Genomic DNA, 25,678 nt, shown 5'->3' with positions numbered 1-25,678 from the left:
TGAACACCAGAGTGCTCAATAAAGAACATGGACCGACAACAAGTAAATGAAGTAAATAGTTGGATTATCATAATGATGGAAAACCAAATGAACTATACAACAAAAATACTTTTGTGTAGCCAATTACAAAATGGTTTGGGTTGATATTGACAAGATAGTTAAACCGCCAACATAGGGCTAGATAGAGCACTGGCAATATATTCCAGAGGGCATTGAAATCCCACTCTGGTCAACTTTTCTTTGTTCAACCGTTTAAAAATTTACCCAATCAATTTCCCTTGTGGTTTATTATTTGATTAAAGGGAAACCCAACACGATAGGCCCAAGGCTTTTTCTAAACCTTTGCTTACACACATTTCTCCATAATTGACAACGGACCCAAAGACATAGCAGGAACCTTAGGCCAAACAATTCATAACTATGTTTTTTTATGAAACATTTCAAAAAAAGCCATTTCTTAACTAATTTAAAAAGCTTAGTTACAATTAAATGGATTTAATCTCAAAGAAACCGCAATGCTTGTTTGGATATTATCATTTGGGAAAGTGACATGGCGTTCTGTCACAACTGGCCAACACCAAAACTATAAAAACATTTTAGAGGGCACATGGAGGTGCATCGTTTTTTCTTTCTTCTGGCCAATTAGAACTTCAGTTTCCAATTGCATTTTTTCTGAAACAAGTCAGCATTTTTAGCACGCTATTTTTCTGTTCTACAAGATAATCTAAAATGATTGTAAAAAGTAATACAATATCTGTGTGATAATGGGAAAATAGTTTTAATGACATTGAAATTATCACATTTAAGCGTATAAAATGTAACACTTTACTTTTGTTGTTAAAACCTCATAAGTCCAGATTTCAAATGGGGGTGGAGGGCTAGGGGGTTGGCGAGTTGGCATGGACATATACTGGGTCTCAAGCTCCCCCCCCCTACCCCCAGTTTAACACCCCTTGCAACTGGCATATTACATTCTATTACATCTGCAGAAGATAATTTTGTAATTTCTATGAAAAGAAACTGAACAGTAAGGGTCATGCCACACGAGGCAACTATAAAGGCAACCAGTTCCAGCCAATTTCCAAGAAAATAATCGGTTCATATTTAAATGTTTACATATTAATTATTGGGATCATCAGGCACTATTTGAAAAATTACTTGTGTGCCACCATAGTAGTACCATGCACTGCAGTTGATTTCCTCCAAGTTGCCTGTAAAAGTTGCCTCGTGTCACAAGGCCCTAAGAAATAAAACAAACTTGAATCAAATCCATTGATGGCATTAAGGCCAAGTAACACTGCAGCGATACTGATAACGACACAAAGAGAACGCATTCTGTTGGTTGAATACGCACATGCTTATTCAACCAATCGAGGACGTGCATTTTTTAGTTCTCATTTTCGTTCTCGTTATCGGGGTCTGTGTGACAGGGCCTTTACATCTGCGATAGAGGTTCTATGTTGAGTAGTGAGAATCCATTCTTGAGGACTTGATGGACACTTCTCAGAAGATAAAGACGAGCAAACATGACGGCGATAAGATGAGGTCTGGGTTCCTGGAGGAGAGTATGTGGGGAGAGAGGATCAGCATTAAAACAAGGATCCAATTTCACAGAACCCCTCAAGCAAAAGATTTTGCTTGACAAAAATTATTGCTTAGCAGAAATGAACAGGATACCAGTCACAAAATGTACATGTCTCAAAGCAGTTTGGCTGGTAACAAGCATTGGGGAGCTGTTGATAGTTTAAAACACTGTGTGAAATGACTCCCTCCGAAGAAACTTATTTTTTGAGAAAAAGGTAATTTCTCACTAAAGTAATAAAAGACTTCTAGCTAGAAGTCTTTTATTCTTATCTGCAAGCAGACTCATTTGTCCAACAAGGGTGTTTTTTCTTTCAGCATTTCCTCACAACTTCGATGACCTATTGAGCCCTCATTTTCACAGGCTTGTTATTTTATGGTTATGATGGGATACACCAAGTAAGAAGACTGGTATTTGACAATTACCAAACGTGTACCTTCCCTTTAAGTAGCTCTATGAAATTGGGCCCAGGGCTTATCGCCAAATTTTGCACTTAGGATCACCCTTCTCCGCTCACTGGGCAAGCATCGCATTTCTGCACTTGCTGTGAAAGCTAAGAATGCCTAGTAACTTGGAGTACGCATGCGCACTAGCCTTGCTCAAGGCAGTTGAATTATTCACTTCGAAAAAAGACTGCCGCTGTATAAAAACCCACCCGTATTACACTGTGTGGAAAATGTGTGTAACCACATCGCATACTAGCATATCTGAGAGCTACCCCATTTGTTTCCTATAGTGGATTTTTTTTCATGAAACACATTAAACCCGGAAGTTACAGACCCGACAAGGCTGTCGGCCTCCGCATGCGGTTAGTGGTACGAGTGCGGATGACTTGTGTGCACAGTAGTCCTACGATGTGACAGTGTGTATAGTGTATACGGATGGGTCATGCGGTGTGATTACACGCACCACGCACAGTGTATACGGGTGGGTTTACAGCGGCGTCTTTTCGGAGTGAATAATGCGACTGCCTTGAGCAAGGCTAGTGCGCATGCGTACTCCAAGTTACTAGGCATTCTTAGCTTGCATGCGCACAAGCAAAAAGTCTCTGCTATCTCATGAAATATGCTTGACGTTAGCGCCGAATTTCCTGATTCCATAAGCACAGACTATTTACTTACTGTAAGCAAAGCAACGAAATTGGGCCCGGATCTTCAATGTCATAACATAAATAGTACCAACACATGGGACCCAAAGGATCCATTTGAAGGATGAGGCAATTATTGTGAAAGAGTCTTGCTCAAGGACACAAGTTCAATGTGCCAGACCTGAACCCAAACTCTAACAGCACCAAAACTTGATGTAGTGACACAAATGCAAGAATGTCCTCTACTGCAAGGGATGGTCACGTTGGCATAATGGCATCTTTCTTTGCCTTCCACCTTTAGGACCCTGCAGCCGATTTCACGAAACGCTAGGATCAATCCTATCTCGAGTTAGGACGAGTAACCCGTCCTAACTTAGGACGGGTTCAATGCATCCTACGTATTTGGATACGGAGCTGAACCCGTCCTAAGTCCAAAGATTAATCCTAAGTTAGGAAGACTTTGGTGAAATCGAGGGCTGGTGCCTCAGGCACTATGTGGATTGGGTTTTCAGTTCCAGCCTGATTGCGTGGGTCTTTCCTGGAATTCTCTTTGAGGTTTTTACTCCCACACCTAAAACTGAGACTTCCATTCTTATTATCACTCCATAAGGTTTTTTGGCTAGTATAGTGATTAGGTATGTTTTTCTGAGAATTCTTGATTTCACAACCATAATTATTCAATGAGAGAGAGGCGAATATTAGCAAGTCAAAGTGGCAAGCTCACTATAATCTTACCCCTAATATGTGGGTATGGCTGTAGTACGAACTGAGGTCTCTACACAGACTGGCAAGAAAACTGCACACCTGGAAGACAAACACATTTATGTGACATAATTGTTTTGGACACCTGAGCGTTTTAATGAAAACACAAAAACAAATTCTAACATTTCTGATTTCCACGCAGGACTAAGAAACAAACATCTTTTTCTAAGTAAGTTTCAAAATACCCTCTAAGACCTTGTGTGAATTTGTGGCTGCCTTCAAATTAACTTGCGCTGAAGAAAACTGTCATGTGGAAATGGAAGTACATGATCTACAGGTTGTCTTTGGAGATTGCAGGGAATTTTTTACCTATTAAGTATCTGATAATGTTTTCGAGTCAAGCTTTGCATGAAATGGATTGTAAGAAATAACTACCACTTGTAAGCTCGTGGGCACAAAACTTACTTGAAAACTTACTTATCAAGTTTAGGCTCTTTAAAGCCATTGGACCCTTTCGGTACAAAAAAAAAAAAAAAAGTTCACAGATTTACAAATAATATACAGGGTTTACAGAAGGTAGTGGTGAAAGACTTCTCTTGAAATATTATTCCATGAAATGCTTTACTTTTTGAGAAAACAGTAAAACAATATCAATTCTCGATAGCGAGAATTACGGATTTATTTTAAACACATGTCATGACACGGCGAAACGCGCGGATACAAGGGTGGGTTTTCCCGTTATTTTCTCCCGACTCCGATGACCGATTGAGCCTAAATTTTCACAGGTTTGTTATTTGATATAGAAGTTGTGATACACGAAGTGCGTGACTTGGACAATACTGTTTATCCAATGGCTTTAAAGGATTTGGGTATTTTTTTAAACACAAAACACAATGTCCACAGATTTACATTAAACTTACACCGTTTGAAGATAGTGATAGTTGAAAGCATACCTAAAAATATGAGTTGCTGAGGTGCTGTAGTTTTTGAGAAATGAGTAAAACAATGTCATGAAAATACAGTTTCACATGCTAAAATAATATTCGTCTCATGATCACTGAGACAACAATTATTTTACTATAATAGATGTTAAATTTGCATCGGGGATAAAGAATATTAATTTTGGTTTTTACCCATACACCGATGTGTGTTAGCACTGTATACTCAGTACTTTCCCGAGTCCTGTGAAAAAATATCACAGGCATGTTACTCGGGTAACATGCCTGTGATATTTTTTCACAGGACTCGGGAAAGTACTGAGTATACAGTGCTAACACACATCGGTGTATGGGTAAAAACCAAAATTAATAATTATTTTACTCATTTCTCAAAAACTACAGCACCTCAGCAAGTAATATTTTCAAGGAAGCTTTCTACTACTATTATCTTCAAACTGTGTAAGTTTAATGCAAATCTGTGGACATTGCGGTTTTTTTCCTACAAAAAGTACATAGACCCTTTAAGTACTGTCTATAGTCTGCAGAGTTCCTTAGCTATGTACCAGGAGTAAGTAAGCTTGGGCGATATCACGATATTATCGAATATCGCGATATTAATTTGGAAACGATTTCGATATCGGATGGATTCGGTTTTAATCGAAATATCGATATATCGCGATATATCGATTAAATATCGCGATGTATTTCCTAGCTGAGACATCTTGCACCCCATTAAGTTTGGAGTAAAACCAGAAGAATAGGTCATTAGAACACCTCTCTTATGCTATGACTGTCTCTCTACAACTTTCACTTGGAGTTTTAAGACTGATGATGTCAAATTTCATTAATCGCGATTATATCGAATATCGCGATATATTGTCGGCGATATATCGTGAATAAAATAAATCGATATCGCCCAAGCTTAACCAGGAGTCTTTTTCTGACAGACATGGCACAATACAAATGTCAATTCTTACTGTTATTGTTATTATGTATAAATCTTCTTTAGGAGGAGTGTTGGCTCTGAAAAGGTTGTTGGTAGAGTCTCGATGTTCAGAACAGTATCCTCTGATCATCTTCAGGAGAAGGGATAAATCAACTGTTTTCCTAAAGATTAAGACAAGCAGAGTATACTGTTTGAAATGTCAATGCCCCATCAGCTCTTTGTAGAGCCAACACTCATCCCAAACACGTTTGTTATACACGGTTGTACCCGCAAAAGTTACTTCCTATAAGCTACCTTGGTCCAATTTCATAAAACAGGTAAGCAGCATTTCTACTTAATAAAGCTATTTACCGTAAGCAATGGTAAATACTGACTTATCCGAGGTTAGCACGTGAGAGACGTAACAAAGCAAATCCATAGTGAACGTGCATGCGCCCCTAGAAATTTCTGCTACCTTGAGAAATCATGGTGAACTACGTTTATGCATATAACAAAATTCTGCTACAGTAAGCACAAAAATTTGCTTACCGGTAAACAGCTTTATGAAATTGGGCCCTGCTGTGAAAAGGCTAAACTGCCGCAAAAAAACACAAAACACAACTCTAAACATTTTGCGTAGCTTACCCTATGTGTCTGAATGTTGAGGTGTGGCCCTTTTCCCTTGTGTAAATCACTAACGCATTCAGACAGCATGACTGGATATTGTAGCACGTAGTTGAAGGCAATACCCCATTCCTGGTCTTCCCGCAGAAGACTGAAGTCTATGGTTGAGATACTCGGAAGCGGAGGGTAAGTCGCTGATTAACAAAGAGGTCACAATCTTGTGGTGAGTAAATATCTCAGAAGTTACACAGCGCTATGTATGTTTCAACACCCCTATAGACTGTATTGAGTATTACGTCACGCGGCGCAAATATCTGACCTACAAGATGGCGTCTGTGCGTGTGCGTGCATGCATGGAGGTCTAATTTATTCCTCCATGGTGCCTGTGACGTAGAAATCAAACCGGTAATGTTGCGTGCTGCGTGCTTTGATGATGTACGCGTTTGGACGCGCATACAGTTTGCCCTACAAGATGGCGACTTTTCATAGCAAAAAGGGGTTATTCAATTATGGTCTATAGGCCCTTTCACACTATAAAAATCTTGATGTTGGACACTGATAAAATCTGTGTAATGTAGACTGCCATTTGCACACTACAACTTTATTTTCAACGTGATGTCAATCCAGATAGATGCTTTATCTGTGTTGAAACCAACCCTGCTTTGGAGGTGGATTGAGATATCTCGATCCGTGTCCAAAAATCTCATTTGCCGGGTTCATTTTCCATCAGTGTTGAGTGAGTGTGCGTTATGCTGTAGTTATTAAGCGCATAAAGAAAAGGGGCTCCGCAAACAAAACCGCTGCAAAGTGTCACTAAGCGTTACTACGCACCAGTACGCACCACAATCCAACATGTTGCACCTGCAGGATCGCAAATTACACGTGTACCCAAGAAGCTGATTTCGCGCAGGACTAGTGTGAAAGCGAAGCAGTTTAAATCAGTATTGAAATTTTTTTGAGCCAACCTTGAGCCCAGCCGCAACAGTTGCAACACGGATTGAAAGTCTATAGTGTGAAAAGGCCATATGTTTTGATACCCATATGTTCCGATAACCCCAGTGTAATTCTCCAACCCCAACCCTAGCATGTAAATCATTCGGGGTGTCCAAATGTAGTGCAGTTACCATATTTCAGGATAATGACAGATTTTTCTCTTTAAACATTTAAAAGCTGAAGAAGATGAGCAAATTTTATTTAAACATATAGGTTTAGATTGAAGTTTTGGTTGGCGTCATTAATAAGGTGAGGGTTTGTGGTAGCACCATGCGTATTGAGCTGTTCTGGTTCTGAGATGAACCCGTAGTTGAATACTACTCAAAAAGAGATTTCAAGTCAACAGACATTACAACTTAGAAGAAGAGACACAATCCTACCATAATCAAAAGATTCTCTACACAAATATGACTATCAATTTACAGCCATTGGTATGCCTTATTAATTCAACAATTTTGGCATGGTGTACCCCCTCCTTCCTACTGTGTCTTTACAATGTTCTGGGACTCTCAGGATTTCTCAAGACAATTTTAGGGGGTTATATCTGTACAAGAGGAAAAGTTGTTTTAAAGGCAGTGAACACTATTGGTAATTACTCAAAATAATTATGAGCTTAAAACCTCAACCACGTTCCCAGGGGTGATTGATCTCACCGTGCCATTTTTTCCCAGCATGCCTTGCTTGATCATAACCCCTGGAATTGGCAAATTTAAATGTGCTATATGCTAGCCATTTAAATGAGCCATAAATGAGCGAACATATTCATTCTTCAATAATCAACATTTCCTATGCGCGCACGCATGTCTTTCGTCTTAAAGAACGTTTTTGTTTTTGATTTAAAAAAACTTTGTGTCATAAATCTTCGTGTCATAAAAACGCGGGCGTGATCAACATGCAAATATCTTAAAACTACGCACGCATGCACTTGACATACAATGACATACAATTTCCTGAGCTAATCAGCAGTGTTTCTTAGTACATCCCTCCCTGGGGTTAGTGACGAGAGGTATCGATACGACGCGCTGCCCATGGTAGCAAGGCTGATAAAACCTTACTGGGTAACGAGTAATGGGGAGAGGTTGATAGTATAAAACATTGTGAGAAACGGCTCCCTATGAATTGACGTAGTTTTCGAGAAAGAAGTAATTTTCAACGAATTTGTTTTTGAGACCTCAGAATTAGAATGGAGGTCTCGAAATCACGCATCTGAAAGCACACAACTTCAGGGACAAGGGTGTTTTTTCTTTCATTATTATCTCGCACCTTAGATGACTGATTGAGCTCAACTTTTCACAGTTTTTTTGTGTATGCATATGTTGAGATACAGCAAGTTTGTACACTGGTCTTTGACAATTACCAAAAGTTTCTAGTGTCTTAAACATATGGAAACATTTGGACGGGAGGGGCACTACACACCCTCTGCTACAAATCGGACAGAGTATACAATTCAACCTGCCGACCATAACAAAGTAGATGAGTAAATACGAAACATACCTTTTTTAACTTCCTGCTCAAAACGACTAAACAGCGTACACAGCCGGGCATAGTTATACATGACAAAGACACCATCCCTGCTATCTGGCCATGTGCTATTGTTGTGGCTGTTGGAGAGGTCCAGTTTAAGCTGTGGAGGAAAAATAAAGCTTTAGCGGAATTGCGGGTTGCGGCTGCGACTTGGTCAACGAATTGAAGCAGAGTTAAAACCCGGTCACACAGGCCCTGTTAATGAGAACGAAAACGAGAACTATAAAAATGCACGCCCTCGATTTGGTTGAATGGGCGTGGGCGTATTCTGCAACGAGCAATTCAACCAATAGAATGTGTTCTCTTTGCGTCACTATCGTTATCGTTTTTGGTATCGCTGTAGTCGGACCGGGCTTTTACACTTAGTAACAGTTGAAGTGGCAGCTTGACAATCATTTGGTCACGTCCTCCATTTCTTATTTAAAAATACTATTTTTGTTATAATTTGCCTCTGGTGATAAAACTAAGGATGCATGGCGTGGCCGAGCGGTTAAGACACACAGAGAACTCAAGCACTGGTGTTTCTATCAGCACAGTGTGGGTTAGAGTCTCGGGCGTTGCACTTGTGTCCTTAAGCAAGACACTTTACCAATGTTGATTTTTCTTTCAGATGGGACTGTTAGTAGTAGGTCCATGTAATGGGATTGGTAGTGCGTGTCAAAGAACCCAGGGGCCGATTTCACAAAGAGTTAGGACTCGAGTTAGTTTGAGTAACTCTTCCTAACTTAGGATTAATCTTAAGGTCTGCATGCTACAGTGCCGGGTTGGGACTCGTCTTAAGTCCTCAGTATAGTCTTAAGTTAGGAAGAGTTTTGTGAAATCGACGGCAAAACACTTATCATGGAAGAGAAGGGGTTGAAGGGGGAATCTTTTTATAGCTTCCCTCGGGTTTCCCAGCTACAGTGATTAAGTTCACCAATGACGCATCCTTGTTTTCATAACAATAAAGTAAACTTCATCACAGTGGCTTGCCAACCTTAGGAGACGTGTACAATAATGGCAAGTAGGATTTGAAACTTTGCATGGTGGAAATACGATATAAAAAGGTTTGCGGTAACACCATAAAACCATGTAATGACTATCTCTAATGAGTTGGGGTGGTTCTAAAAAGAACTGTTGGTTTCAACTTGACGTTTCGATCAGTACGCTCTGATCGTCGTCTGGAGAAAGCAGAAAACAATAACGGTGTTTGCTGTGGAAATAAGAAACACTTAACCCCTTAAACAGTTAAACAAAATAAAGGCAAAAATCTTGATAACTTACAGTGCCATATCTTCAATCAAACTAAAAATATGTAGAGAACATGGTCAACAACAAAAACAGAAAATAGAACTAGCTGTTGCAAACTGCAAGCATGCAACTGTAACTTCACCAAATAAGAGGCAATTTAAAAATGTCAATGATTTTGTGGAGTATTTTCAATTTTTTAATGGTGAAACTGCGAATAAAAGAACAGGAAACCAGTTGATCCGAGGAAAAGTTGCATGCCTGAAACTGCTTACCAACCGAAAGCTAGACCTAAATGCAAAAAAGTAGTTAATGTCCAGACAAAAAAGAATCCTCACCATGTGTCGGTGCTGCTTGCCTAGTATTTCAAACTTTAATCCAGCGATGGTCAGTCTATGAATTAGACTCTCCCAACCTTCACCTTTAATATATGTGAAAATAAAACAACATTGGCTACTTGTTATAATAATCTGCAATAATAATAAACTAGACATTAGGTGTTTACAAAGCCGTTTCTTTTTACTCTGATAAACATTTTGGTTTTACCCGTATACACCAATGTGTGTTTGCACTAAATACTTTCCCGAGTTCTGTGAAAAAAGATTGGAACACCAACCTTTGCAAAGTTTATGACTTTAAGAAATGGTTCACAAAATATGTTTTTATACGATTCGAGCTTCCTGTTTGGATATGTCAAATTTTGGTCACCTTTTTTAATAGAATGTCATGCGTCAAATTATTGGTCAACTCACTGGAAAGTATTGTCAAGGGTAGTGCAGGATTATTAACTTAGATAAGATATTTCTGAGAAAATAAAACTACGGTAGCTGTTGCAAACAACTTACCAACCAAATGGACCGATGGTATAAAGGCAAAAAATAGTTAAAGGATCTGGGTACTTGTTCACAATGTCCATTAATTTACATTAAACTTACAGGGTTTGAAGATAAGTATAGTGGAAAGCATCCCTTCAAATATTACATAGTGAGGTGCTGAAGTTTTTGAGAAATGAGTAAAACCATGTCATGAAAATACATTTGTAAAAGATTTTAAAGAATTTTCGTCTCATGAGACGAAAATTATTTTCATGACATTGTTTTACTATTTCCGAAAAACTACAGCACCTCAGCCTTATACTATCATTATCTTCAAACTGTGTAAGTTTATTGTAAATCTCTGTACATTGTGTTTTTTGTCCAACAAAAGTTACATAGACCCTTTAATACATGTAGCCTAATGTTTCGACCCTAGCAGAGTCTTTCTCGAAGGCTAAATGACAACACAACAAGCATGAACAGGAACATAAGATGTTTCTTTTACCTTGTACTTCTTCCCCATATTTCAAGATGGACGCTTCCCTTGTTTGAGATTCCCTTAACCTAAGGAGCTCTGAAGCGCTTATAGTTCCTTTAGGCCCAGCCCCACACACAGTAACAGGTCCGTGGGTAACATGGTGCTGGTTGATGCCAGGTAGTGAAGTGTGTCCGGTGCACAGCCGCCACGTCAGGTCAACTTGCTGTTGCCGAAAACCCATATCTTGGCTCGATACGTGGATGAGGTGAGAAGGCTACGAGGGAAGACAGATAAGAGTTCAAAGGTCGCATACCAGAATAGACAGGGCTCGAATATTACGCTGGACCACAGGCCTGAGGCTATCATGGTGCAGCCATCTTGATTTCTCCCTTTGATATCAATATAACCAAACTGAGGCTGGAATAACAAAATGGTCTGGTTCCTATTCGCAAAATGATTATTAGCATACATTATTTTCATTTGGTATGAGGAACATGACCAATATAGAGGCATCAAGACAAAGGTCTATAGTCTTGGTTCAAGACCTTCCTAAAAGTGTTATATTCCCAAGATCCAATTGACCCAATTCACCTGACGTCATCATCAGAATAATCTTGGATGCGCCATTTTGGTGGTCAATGTCAACATGTGTTATTCAGAGAAGTGCGCATTTTAGGCGACGCAGCGTTTACAGGTAAACCTATTGACCACCAACAGGTTGAGCGTGGCATCAGGTGCCGCGTGTGATGCGCGTGCAAGGGGTCAATAGATGGAAATTTGTATCGGGGATAAAGAATATTTATTTTGGTTTACCCATATACATCGATGTGTGTTAGCACTGTATACTCAGTATTTTCCCGAGCTCTTTGAAAACAAAAATCACAGGCATATTGCTTGGGTAGGATTCAAACCCACGACATTTGCAATTCTAGATCAGTGTCTTACCAAACAAACCACCAAGATTGCCCGGTAGCTAGAGGCAGTTCAGATCCTATATTTTAGCAGTGGGTACCGCAAAGATTTAATAGATGGAAATTTGCGTCGAGGATAAACCCAAGATCCGTTGTCACGACAGGAGTATGCAGCACGACAACCAAAACAATTAATTGGCTCACAGGGTGCTAGTCATTAACATAAAAAACCTCTACCCTCGCAGGTAGCCGTTCAGTCTTGGGTGATGAGAAACAATTAAAAATAAGTAACTTATCCAAGGAAACAAGTGTCAGATCGAGATTCGAAGGCCGCTACGATACGATGGATGACTCGACCATCAGAATTTTAGTTTGATGACCACTTGGTCACGACATGCAGAAAAATAGACAAGCAAAACCTGGGCCACATTTCACGGCTCTGCTTATAGCCGAGTTCTGCGCTTACCATCACCATCCGCCGCTTACTGTTCAAGTGCCAAATTTCTGCGCTAGCTGTTTAAGCGAGGGAACCAAATAACATGGAGTACGCAAAGATTCTTTGCTTACGGTAAGCAGAGCCATGAAATCAAGCCCTGATCATTTTACCGGTGGTTGCAGCTGACTAAGACCTTGTTCAATGGTACAGCACTGCATCATCACTGGAGAAGGTGTTCCATTTGAAGAGACCACTAGACATAAAAAGAAAAGGAAAAATAAAAAAAGGTAAATAATTAAAGGCACTGGATACTATTGGTAATTGCTCAAAATAATTGTTAGCATAAAAACTTACTTGTTAGCGATCAATGGAGAGATGTTGATTGTAAGCCTATAAAACCTTTTGAGAAATGGCTCTTTTTGAAGTATTGTAATTTTTGAGAAAGAAGTTATTTTGCCACTAACATATTTTAATTTGATTACGAGTCAAATTCAAACATCTGAAAGCACATTTTGTTTCTTCCATTATTATCTCGCAACTTCGACGACCAACTGAGTTCAAATTTTCACAGGTTTGTTATGTTGAGATACACCAAGTGAGAAGACTGGTCTATGACAATTACCGAAGGGGTCCAGTTTTACATCTGTTCTATTCAAATAACCTAACGTCATCAGAGCTTCTAAAGAGGTTGACGGAAGCATTTTACGGGTCAAAGGTCAAATTGCAGCTCCCACCTGTTACCCTCTGTAGGTTCTTGTCATATCCAGATTTTCCATGTGCGAGTTTTTCCTCAGCGATAAACTGTTGCAAATCCAGCTGGACCTCACTTGATAAATCCAACACCTCTTGCTCATCTCTCCTCCGACCGTGACCTTTGACATCATTTCCAACTGACCTCTGACCTGAACCTACATCGTCTGACCTCTGACCCGAGCCTTTATCGTCCTGAAGACCTGACTCTGAATGTATCCTGTATTTAGAGCTATTTGCAGCTAGGATCAATTGCTGTTGTGTTTCACATCTTGAGCGCTCTTCTGATGAAATGTCCGCTGTGTGTTTATAAATTGAACCAAGTCCAAACTGGCCGAGTACTTTGGAAAATGCTGGTGTAGTTGGCGTCATATGATTAACTTGAAACCTGCCAATGAAAAGTTCACATAAAGGTTCACATTAAATAAGGTCACATGTGATATTGATTTGTTTAAATCTACATTGCTGTTTAGATTGTTCGCTAAAAGAACTTGTCCTGCTATTTTTGCTATTATAATGCAGTGGGAGTAGATTATCTGTTTATTTAATTTTATTTAAATTTTCTCAGGGTGAGCTAAACCAATATGAACTGATTTCAAATCATTAAAATTATCACAAATACCATAAACTAGGCACTACTTTGGTAATTACTCCGAAAATTAATGACCATAAAAAGTACTTTGTACTAAGCACTGCAACTCTCTTGGTAGTGTTTAATTTTCCTGAAAAACAATTCCCTTTAAAGGAACATGGTTTTAGACAGAGGGATTTGAAAACATTTCAACATGAAAAACGTTTCTGCATGAAATGTTTCTCACATTGGACAAGTTATTCTTCCTGCACAGAGACAGAACCGCACTAGATGTTTGGCAGAATCTAAAATATTAACAGGTAAGTGTAATTGTATGTCTATAGGAAAACAAAGGAACAGTTCCAAAAACCATTTTTGCCTTTAAATACATACAAAAGATAAAACATATGCTAATAAAATACAAAAAAACCATAATTACCTACTGCCAAATAGCCAAATCTGTTGTTTACAGTGGGATGGGTCGTTTTTAAAAGGCAGTGGACACTATTGGTAATTGTCAAAGACTAGCTTTCACGGTTAATGTATCTCAACTTATGCATAAAATAACTAACCTGTGACAATTTTAGCTCAATCGGTCATCAAAGTTGCGAGATAATAATGAAAGAAGAAAACACCCTTGTCACACGAAGTTGCGTGCGTTTAGATGGTTGATTTCGAGACCTCAAGTTCTAAATCTGAGGTCTCGAAATCAAATTCGTGAAAAATTACTTCTTTCTCGAAAACTATGGCACTTCAGAGGGAGCCGTTTTCTATGTTTTATACTATCAACATCTCCCCATTACTGTACTCGTCACCAATAAAGGTTTTATGCTAATAATTATTTTGAGTAATTACTAATAGTGTCCACTGCCTTAAAAGCCATTATACACTTTCGGTAAACAGTATTGTCCAAGTCCCACACTTCGTGTATCACAACTTATATACAAAATAACAATCCTGTGGAAATTTAGGCTCAATCGGACATCGGAGTCGGGAGAAAATAACGGGAAAACCCACTCCTGTTTTCGCGCGTTTCGCCGTGTCATGACATGTGTTTATAACAAATCCGTAATTCTCACTAACGAGAATTTATATTGTTTTACCGCTTTCTCAAAAAGTAAAGCATTTCATGGACTAATATTTCAAGAGAAGTCTTTCACCATTACCTTCTGTAAACCCTGTAAATTATTTGTAAATCTGTGAACTTTTTTTTTTTTTCTGTACCGAAAGGGTCCAATGTCTTTAATTTTAAGTGGGGTGGGCATTAGGGGTAATTCTTTGTGGCAGGGTGGCTTGGTACTTTAAGCTATTTTGCTTCTTTGCATCTTTATGTATTGATTTGTATTATATTTCTATGCCAGTGTAAAGTCTAACAAATCTAATACATTACAAATACACACTATACAAACAAAAATTGTGACAGACCCTGCTTCTCTGATTAATCTGGAAAGATGTTCTGTCAACAGAAGACCCCTCAACTGATTCAGCGACACCTCAACATTTTCTTCTGTTGCTCTCCTTTCTCTCTCTGCCCTTAAGAGACTGTTATTTACAACGCTCACTCCAGGAGGAGCTTTAGCCGAGTCTTGGATGGATGCCTCAGACTTCCCATATCGATCGCCTAGTTGTGAAACCGTGCTCAAGACGTGCTTGAAAACGCTAGGACGATGGAGATTGACGCTCAGCGATCCCTTGGCTGTGATGGTGCAGGATTTGATTGGAAACAGCCAGTGACTGGATTCCTTTTTTAATTCCTCTGAGAATGCGGTGATGTTGAGGTCCTGAAAGATAATAACAGTTGTGCAATATTATAAAAAAGTGAACTTAGTTGTGTTTAATTTGCTAGAAACAACAGAGGGTGGTGGTGAACGGGGCCCAATCGGAGTGGTCAGGAGTTAAAAGCAGTGTCCCCCAAGGTTCTGTTCTTGGCCCGTTGTTGTTCATCATCTACATCAACGACATTGACGAGGATATCTTGAGTTCGGTCCTGAAGTTTGCTGACGACACCAAAGTCTTCAGAAAAGTGAAAACCCCAGCAGATGCTCGCGCTCTTCAGGACGACCTCGATCGCCTTTACCGGTGGTCTGATGACTGGCAAATGTTATTTAATATCGACAAATGCAAGTGCCTCCACTTCGGGCATAGTAACATCAAGCACAACTACTCCATTGGTGACAGTATAATTCAGACACTAAGTGAAGAAAGAGATCTTGGGGTAATCATCCATCAGTCACTTAATGCAAGTACCCACTGTGCGAAGGCAGTCAAAAGCGCATACAGAGCCCTGGGGCTAATCAACAGAACCATTACGAACAAAGACAAAACAACAATCATCAGACTGTACAAAGAACTGGTTAGACCACACCTAGGTTACTGTGTACAGGCGTGGAGGCCTCATCTTCAAAGGGACATTGACCTAATAGAAAGAGTTCAAAAGAGAGCATTGCGAATGATTGGAGGTCTATCTCACCTAGACTACGTTGACAGACTCAGGGAAGTGAAATTTACCACCCTGGAGTGCAGGAGGCTGCGAGGAGATCTTATCGAGACCTTTAAGATACTCAGGGGCCTTGAGGGCTTGAACCCTGATCACTTCTTTGATTTGTCAACCGTGCAGCACAGGGTCACCAACTTAAACTGTACAAATCAAGATCCATCCTTAACCTCAGGAAGTTCTGGTTTAGCCAGAGAGTGGTCAACTACTGGAACATTCTCCCTCGAAAGGCAATTGAAGCTTCAAGTGTGAACATTTTCAAGGGACATGTGATGTGGATAAATTCCTAAAGAACGTCGGGGGGCTCTACATAAGCTTATCTAAGCTGTCTGCCCCAGTAACCAGAACCACCGCCTCCTCCCCAGTTGTGTGATGGCATCGGTGGATTCAAGTAAGTTCAAGTAAGTTCAAGAAAGAGGTTAGTAATACACAAAAAAAATTAAATATCTTAATGCCTGAAGAAGCCTTTTATATTCTCTAAAGAAGTGAAACTGAGAAAACACACAAGTAATGGTGTTCTTCTTTCATTATTTCTTCACTACTGTCTTGCAACTTCAATAGTCATAGACCAATTGAGTCAAAATATTGTTAATGTTATTGACAAATTGTAGTCATACAATTACAATAACAATACATCATCATGTATTTGGACTGTTATTGTATGACTATAAATTGTAGTCATACAATAACGATATTTGGACTCAATTGTAGTACAATGGTATAACGACTATCATAACAAGAATCACTGGGAATTAAGAGTAACTAAAGCTGCTGAAAATCACACAAAAAAAACCCAACCACTTCCTCGAGTAAAAATTAACTAAATAAAAGCTTTAGCCTTTACCTTAATTTTCAATCTCTCCACCATCGCCGCAGCCACACTGAAATCACAAATATTGGGTTTGTTACATCGTCGCAAGATCGTCGAATTCAATCCCGATTTAACTACACTCGTTTTCTTACCATACGATAAGATAAACGTCTCGAGTTGTTCTGTAAACACAGTGAAATCTTTCAAAATTTCCCCCATTTTAAATGTCATTCTCCGTGGTGTGTGTCACTCAGGTTGACATGTTTTTGCACCATCAACAAACTATATTGCAACAAACACATGATCCGTGTAGTTTTTAACCCAGACGTCTTCAACTCTTTCCTGATGTGTATTAATGTGCATGGTATTGGTGCCAGTCTAAACTTTTGCTGTCTGCTAATGTTGATTGCGCCCTCTATAGCCTCAGTCGCTTTTTAAACTTCAGTTCCATTTTTTTGCGGAAAGTTTTAAACTTGTGGGTAACCCTTTGACCAAAGCGAACACTTTTTGTCTTGAAAATAAAAACGATTAATTAATGACCCAATTGTTTTCCCACGATATTGCCCAATTTAAGAGGAGAGAAAGTTGTTCATGGGCATGAGCAAAACTGGTCCCTGATATCACCAGTTTTCTGGCGATGGCCAGAGTCAAGTCTAGTGGCTCTGCAGCCTGAAGCTGCTATTGTATTTTGTTGTGGCTCAATTTCGAGACCATTATTTTTGCCCGGAGATTCTGCCTGCGTTAGAAAATAATATTGGCTCTTCATCGGGAGGGTTTAATCAACAGAGGGCGCTATAGAAGAACTTTTTGCACAACTCTGAACTTTTCCCCCGGTGGGAGCATGGTGTTGGAGGGCCGCGGGAAAAAAGGCAATGCAAAGGGTGATGCCATCAACATGAACTGTGAACTGGCACGCAAAAACTCATTCGTTTTGGATGTGATTTGAAATGCATTACTTTTCATACCCAAACAATGATAATAACACGTTTGAATTATTTCTGATGAAATGGCGTCCCATGGAACCACCTTCAATTGGCATTAGCTGTACTAACTACTAGGCCCTACAGACCATGGCCCAATTTCACAGAGCCTCTTTCTATGTCACGGTACAATTTGAAATTGGTATCCTGCTCATTTCTGCTAAGCATAAACTTATTAAAGGCAGTGGACACTATTGGTAATTACTCAAAATAGTTATTAGCATAAAACCTTTCTTGGTGACGAGTAATGGGGAGAGTTAATGTTATAAAACATTGTGGGAAACGGCTCCCTCTGAAGTGCCATAGTTTTCGAGAAAGAAGTAATTTTCCACGAATTTGATTTCGAGACCAGCCTCAAGTTTAGAATTTGAGGTCTCGAAATCAAGCATCTGAAAGCACACAACTTCGTGTGACAAGGGTGTTTTTTCTTTCATTATTATCTCGCAAGTTCGATGACCGATTGGGCTCAAATTTCCACAGGTTTGTTGTTTTATGCATATGTTGAGATACACCAACTGTGAAGACTAGTCTTTGACAATTACCAATAGTGTCCACTGCCTTTAAGCATTGTTTCTGCTTAAAAAAACCTCTATGAAGTTGGGCCCAGTAGGCCTATATAGGGCTAGGCCTGATGAAAACACCCTTGGAGAAGTGGGACACCCACACAGTTTGGTCAAGATCAACCACCATATCCTGGAGCCTTGGTCCGCCACACCACTGCATGCATGCATGCACTCAGATGTAAAAAAGGGGGTAGTTGAAGGAACAGCTCAGCCCAACCAGACTGCCTGAATAGGATTCCCTTAGATTTTAAAATCAATTTTTAGATTACCAGTAGACTTTACTCTGATATCATTTAATGTCTATTTAAAGAAGACTTACCAAACGTGGCAGTATGTGGCACAATGTTTAGTAGGCAGGATTTCAGAATCTTACGCAGACAATCAGATTTTTTACTTTTGTATGTCTTTTGTATGTTTGTATTTTGTTTTGTAGCGTGGTCATGGTGCAGAGACAATTAGTAGTACAGACATCAAAATCGCTCCTATATAAGTTCGATAAACCATGATTGAACATGATTAGCCAATCAGTGCCTTTGATCTGCATACAACTATGTTATGGTTGATAGTTTAACTCGGGTTTTCTTCACATTTCTGAGATTTGTTCTTTGATTTTAAGAGTGTATTGAATATCATTTGGATTGGTTGCATTGGGGCTGAAGGTATACTCCGCTTGACAGTACAGAGTCGTTCTAGAAACAGATCTACTCGACTTCTGAATTTGTCTTTTGTAATGTTTACCACCTGGAAGCGTTTAAGAAAGGAAAAGAGAGAAGGTATGATTTAGCATAATGACCCAGGTCATCGCACAAGTGTGATTTAGCATCAGAGTCATAACTCATGACTTATAACTCTGAATTATAGGTCCATTTATCGCACAATGAGTTCGCATACCTATCTAATAAGAAACTTTAGAAACTTTGAAATAGAAACTTTGATTGGCTGTAATTTCCCCGCTTCTTTCCGGATCCTCCCCTAATCCCTTTCTCCTCTCTGTGTCTATAAATGGATATGTTTTTGTTTGTACTTGTTTTATGCCTCTGAAGAAGGTCCAGTGACCTTGTTATATCTCATAATGATATTTTTATGCATTATGTCATGACTATTATGACTTATATCACATGAATACAAATTAGCTTGTGCCATTGCAATTGATTTGCAAATCATAATTATTATTAGTTATAATTATCTCATATTCTATGTTTTGTCATAATAACTTGTTTGTATAGGGTCATCGCTATGAGACTATGGCTGTCTCTCTCAATGTGTGTTTAAAGCGGTGGACGCTATTTATTGGTAAGTACTCAAAATCCAACAATCAATTATTGAGGGAATTAAATAGTGCCAAAATAAACCAAAGTTGGTCAAAGGTGCTCGTCAAACAATATTGCCAGCTTAACAACTTATAAAACCTGCTGAAGGCCTATATCATTGTATGAAACGGCTCCCTCTGAAGTGACATTTTTTTTAAGAGGTAATTTCTCACTCAAATAATAGAAGACTTCAGCTGAAGCTAATATGTATCTGAAAACACACAAAGTTGTGCAACAAGGATCTTTCATGTTTCTCTTGGAACTTCGATGACCAATTGAGCCCACATTTTCAGGTGAAAATACTGGTCATCGACAATAATATTACCAAAAGCGTCCAGGGGTGGATTTCACAAAGAGTTAGGACTAGTCTTATCTCGAGTTAGGACCAGTTACTCGTCCTAACTTAGTACTATCCATTCATTTTGTATATCTCCTAGGACTAGTCCTAAGTTAGGACTAGTCCTAACTCTTTGTGAAATCGACTGCAGCATGCCGCTTCCGTACAAATCTGAGAGAAACAAACACTGTAGGCCTAGACCTATAGTTTATCGCCTGCGATAAACAAAAAATGCGAAGCTTGGGCTTTAGTACTGAAGTTTATAGACACTGGACACTATTGGTAATTGTCAAAGACCAGTGTATCTCAACAAATGCATATATGAAACAAAAAACCTGTGAAAATTTGAGCTCAATATTGGTCGTCGAAGTTGCGAGATGACAATGAAAGAAAATCAACAACATTGTCACACGAAGTTGTGTGCTCTCACCCAAGGGCTTGATTTCGAGACCTCAGATTCTAAATCTAAAGTCTCGAAATCAAATTCGTGAAAGTTACTTATTTCTCGAAAACTACTAGAGGGAGCCGTTTCTCACACTGTTTTATATTATAACACCCCTTGCAAGTATTGTGCCTGCTCATTGGTTTAGAGCGCGTCACATGACATGTCTTAGTTTTGCTAGACGACGGCCGTGTGATAGAGCGTCGGTTTGCCATGCGCTAGTCCGAAGACTAGCACATGGCGCGTGCGCTAGTCCGACAGACTAGCACACGGCGTGCATTACCCAGACGTCCGTTGCGTGTACGAGGATGATAAATTAATAGTCTGTAACCATTTCAGATTGTCCGACACTACATGCAACACAGTAGGTAAAAGTGTTTGCAATCTGTGTTCGCGTCGTCCGTGGATGGTAGCATTCAGGTCTGTAACTTAATAATAATAATACAGGTTTTAGAAATGTTTGGGGTGTTATAAAACAAATATTGACTGCTTTTACTCGTGCAATGGTTAAAAACTATGACTCCCTCGGTGATCCCCGGAGCGTTCTATTTTCCCTCGGCTTCGCCTCGGGAAAATAGAACGCTCCGTGGATCACCTCGGGAGTCATAGTTTTAACCATAGCACTCGAAGCAGTCAATATTTGTATACTATTAACCTCTCCCCATTACTCGTTACCAAGTATTTTATGCTTATAATTACTTCGAGTAATTACCAATAGTGTCCACTGCCTTTAGAACATCCATGATCAGCTGGGCGTTTGTCTTGATCGGCAACCTTTGCCCTCTTTGTATCCGAGTTGTCAGGTCAGCCCTAGATTTTGCTCTTTGGCTATTTGTTGATATTCATATGTGAAGTGGAATCGGTTGAGCGTGTTAATTTTATGAAGATAAGATAAAAACCATAGTTGCGTGATTTGGAAGGTATTTTGTTCGGGGTCGTCTATCTTGCATGTGTCAGTGGACACTGACAAATTGGTGTTTTTTTTTGTGTACAAGAGTGCCGCTCACAAAGCCTTAGATAAGTTGCATCACTCACTGAATAATCATTTCCCACTAGTCTGTGTTTAAATGATATTGTTAATCTATGTAGGGTTGAATTTCTGGGCCCATAGGGTTAATAAATCAGTTATCATCTTTTGGGGAAAACTGCAAATTCCTCCAGACCTGGGGCCAATTTCATAGAGCTGCTTAAAGCAAAAGATTTGCTTATAAGCACAAAAATAGCATTGCTTATTTTTCACATGTTACTGGCCAAATGTCATGCCATTTGCATTGCTTGTGACTAGTATTCAGCTGTGAGTGGAGTCTTTGCCGGTAATCTGGTTTTACGAAGCAAGGATTTTTTTGCTTAGGCAAATAATTTTGCTTAAGCAGCTCTATGAAATTGGGCCCTGTATACGGACTAATTAAATAGTTGCACAACAAAAAGACTCGTTCGTATATTGACACATTGAAGAAGGCTCTATCGGCGCTTTATAAACTAATGCACAAAACATGATATGAAACAGTCAGAGCAAAAAGTAATACATTAAAGAAAATCGGTAACGTAAAAGGAAACGTTTATTTAAACAATTTTACAAAAATTAGTAAGCTGCTTAAGCAAGCAATTTTGGGTACACACAATTTTGCTTAGTGAAAATAAGCACAATACCAGTCAGAATTGGTGCAAGTGTGACATTGTGTTTTGGCTGGTAATACTAATCTGGATACAATGATTTTGTTGAGATTAGCGTCTTTTCTTGCCTTAAGGCACAGGCAGACAGCTGCATTAAAGCAGCTGTAGGTCTTAAAAAAGCAGGATACCAGTCATAACTTGAAAAACAAGTTACATGGTATTTTGGCTGCATGGTAGCAGTCTGGAAAGCATTTATTTGTTGTGCTTTTAAAGATTATTCGGCTTCGTGAAATTAAATGTCATTAAGTCTTTTTTGCAGCCTTCGCTTTCGCGGGCCGGCAACAACTTACATGGTGTAGTTTTACGTAAAATATACCTTCTGCTCATGGGCGTCAATCAGGGGGGAGGGGGCACAGGGGGACATGTCCCGCCATCTTTTGGAGGGTAGGGGGACAAAATATCAAATGTCTCCCCCCCCCATCTTTTTGACCACCTTTATCATGAAGCCCAAGTATTGCACTGATGTAAGACCAAACCATGTGTCTCGCCATGGGCATTATCCTGCTGGGGGCAAAGGGTGACACAACATTTTGAAGGGTGGGGGACACTATATCAAATGCCCCCCCCCCCGCCCCATGGATAAAACAACCAGGAACACATGGGCGAACCTCAGTCTTCTCTTGTCGATAAGTGCACCGGGTTCTTTTAAATGCGTTACACAACATAAAGGGACCAACAGCTTTACGTTCCATCCGAAGGACGAAGCAATGACACAAGAAAATTAGTGTCACAACTGGGACTCGAACCCACACTCTGCCTAATGACACATCAGAGTTTGAATTCGGTGCTTTTAACCACTCGGTCACGACACTTCCACCTGACAAGCCGGGTTCCTCAGTAATTTTCTTAGGTGTTTTGACATTGTTTTTTGTTTTAAAGCCATTATACACTTTCGGAACAGATTTACAAATAACTTACAGGGTTTGCAGAAGGAAATGGTAAAAGACTTCTCTTGAAATATTATTCCATGAAATGCTTTACTTTTTGAGAAAAGATTAAAACAATTATCAATTCTCGACAACGAGATTTACGGATTATAGTAAACACATGTCATGACACGGCGAAACGTGCGGAAACACAAGGGTGTGATTTCCCGTTATTTTCTCCCGACTCCGATGACCGATTGAGCCTCAATTTCCACAGGTTTGTTATTTTATATATAAGTTGTGATACACGAAGTGTGGGCCTTTGGACAATACTATTCTGAAAGTGTCCAATAGCTTTAACCATTGTATTGTCGTGTAGATCCTTTGATTTGCAATTGTTATATTTTAATGTTTGCTGGCGAATGAAATGAAATGATCACTGGCCAGGGACTTAAAAATGTTTTTTTTTTTATCGCACGTGCTACTCTTAATATCTCGAGGAGCGACTTGACTCGAGCACGTGGGCCACTTGACCCTGCCCGGTCATCAGATGTGGAGCAGCTCTTGTCTATAACGTGTTGTAAAACCCCCTTTTGAACGTTGAGCAACCACTTAAAGGCACCGGACACTGTTATTGGTAACTAATTACTCAAAATATTGATTTTTTTCTTTTTTTTACTCTTACACCGATTTGTGTTAGCACTGTATACTCAGTACTTTCCCGAGTCCTGTGAAAAAAATATCATAGGCATGTTAATCGGGTACTCAAATAATTTTGTTTTGTTTTAACATAAAAAAAAAACCTACTTTGTATCGAGCTGATAATATACAATTATTGTGGGAAACGGCTCCCTCTAAAGTAACGACGTTTTTGAGAAAATAGAGGTAATTTCTCACTCAATTAATAAAAGCTTCAGCTGAACCTTATTATTATGCATCTGAAAGCACCCAAACTAATGCAACAAACGTTTCTTTCTTTCATTGTTCTCTTGCAACTTCGATGACAAATTGAGCCCAAATGTTCACAGGTTTGTTATTTTATGCGTGGATACACCAAGTGAGAATACTGGTCTCTAGAGACAATTAACTAACGTGTCCAGTGCCTTTAAAAAGGTTTACTTCTTATGTTCGAGAAAGAAGAAAAAATGACCTTTGTTACTTAAGCTATCGCTTATCAGTAACCAGGTATACATGCCGTGTGCAAACACAACAAGGTAGTTTACTGCTTCCAGTATTGAGAAGGAAACACGAAGTAGGGCGACATACAATCCGGATAGGATAAATTATTTCAGGAGAGGTTTAAAGGCAGTGGACACTATTGGTAATTGTCAAATACAAGTCTTCTCACTTATGCATAAAATAACAAACCTGTGAAAATTTGAGCTCAATCGGTCATCCAAGTTGCGAGATAATAATGAAAGAAAAAACACCCTCGTCACACGAAGTTGTGTGCTTTCAGATACTTGATTTCAAAATCTCAAATTCTAAACTTTAGGTCTCGATATCAAATTCGTGGAAAATTGCTTCTTTCTCAAAAACTAAGTTACTTCAGAGGGAGCCGTTTCTCACAATGTTTTATACTATCAACCTCTCCCCATTACTTGTTACCAAGAAAGGTTTTATGGTAGTAATTATTATGAGTAATTACCAATAGTGTCCACTGCCTTTCATGACAACCGAGAACATATTCACTGGGTTGATTTCACAAAGAGTTAATTTATAATATAATATCAAATTCTTATATAGCGCACGTATCTACCTAACAAGGTACTCAAGGCGCTGAGTATATACAAACTCTCAGAATGATAGGTTATTGCAGTGATGAATTCTGAAACCCAATTATTTAGCACCTTGTAAGGGTTTAGAAGGTGCTACGGCGCATTAAGCAGCCACAACCAGGAACACCGGGGCGAACCCCTTCTCTTTTCGATAAGTGCACTGGGTTCTTTTACATGCGTTACACAACACATGGGGCCAACGGCTTTATGTCCCATCCGAAGGACGAAGCAATGGTTAAGTGTCTTGCTCAAGGACACAGTGTCACGGCTGGGGATGGGGACTATGTCCTAACTTAGGACTAGTCCTAGCAGATATACAAAACGCGTGGCTAGTCCTAAGTTAGGACGAGTAACTCGTCCTAACTCGAGATAAGACTAGTCCTAACTCTTTGTGAAATCCACGCACTATCAAATCGCAACTTTGGGGCGAAATCATGGCGAATTTCAAACATTCATATTCGCACAAGTGTGAGAGTAGCATAAGGTTAAGATAACATTCACTCGTCGTGACCTGTGGTTTACCGGGGTTTCACCGTGGTCTAAGCTATACTAACTTAGGTTGAAATTGGATAGTCTCATAAACTGTCAATAAAATCAATTTTGTAAATGTATTCCTTAAATAACTAATACTTTGAAGTCAAATGAAAATCATTGGTTGTTATCAGTGTAAAAGACACGTAAAACGAGGGTTTTTATGGCAATACAATGATCACAACTACAAGTGCCATTAAAAAAATTGTATTTACTTTGCGAGGTGACTGTAGAGAGCTATGTCAACCCCACAACAAGTGTTGTAAAATACGGCTGTGTAGTACCCAGGCACCTTTAGTGGCATTTGGCTTGAAAGTATGTCATAAATC

General features: G+C 39.3%; 1 protein-coding gene across 1 annotated transcript; it reads right to left on the bottom strand.

Moving 5' to 3' along the window:
• Positions 1–661: 661 nt before the first annotated feature.
• On the bottom strand, positions 662–17,145 carry LOC139951954 (DALR anticodon-binding domain-containing protein 3-like). The gene is made up of 10 exons (XM_071950970.1): positions 16,902–17,145; positions 14,989–15,344; positions 12,977–13,380; positions 12,413–12,495; positions 10,923–11,169; positions 9,941–10,023; positions 8,346–8,475; positions 5,880–6,052; positions 3,405–3,473; positions 662–1,555 (listed from the first exon to the last, which is right to left on the bottom strand). The coding sequence occupies exons 1-10, from the start codon at positions 17,097–17,099 to the stop codon at positions 1,436–1,438; spliced, it is 1,863 nt and encodes a 620-aa protein (XP_071807071.1). The 5' UTR covers positions 17,100–17,145; the 3' UTR covers positions 662–1,435.
• Between the last annotated feature and the right edge of the window lie 8,533 nt (positions 17,146–25,678).

This window comes from Asterias amurensis, chromosome 2, assembly GCF_032118995.1.
Source record: "Asterias amurensis chromosome 2, ASM3211899v1".
In the NCBI taxonomy this organism is placed as follows: domain Eukaryota; kingdom Metazoa; phylum Echinodermata; class Asteroidea; order Forcipulatida; family Asteriidae; genus Asterias; species Asterias amurensis.
The sequence above is the reverse complement of the archived record's forward strand: the minus strand, read 5'-3'. Positions and strand labels throughout refer to the sequence as shown.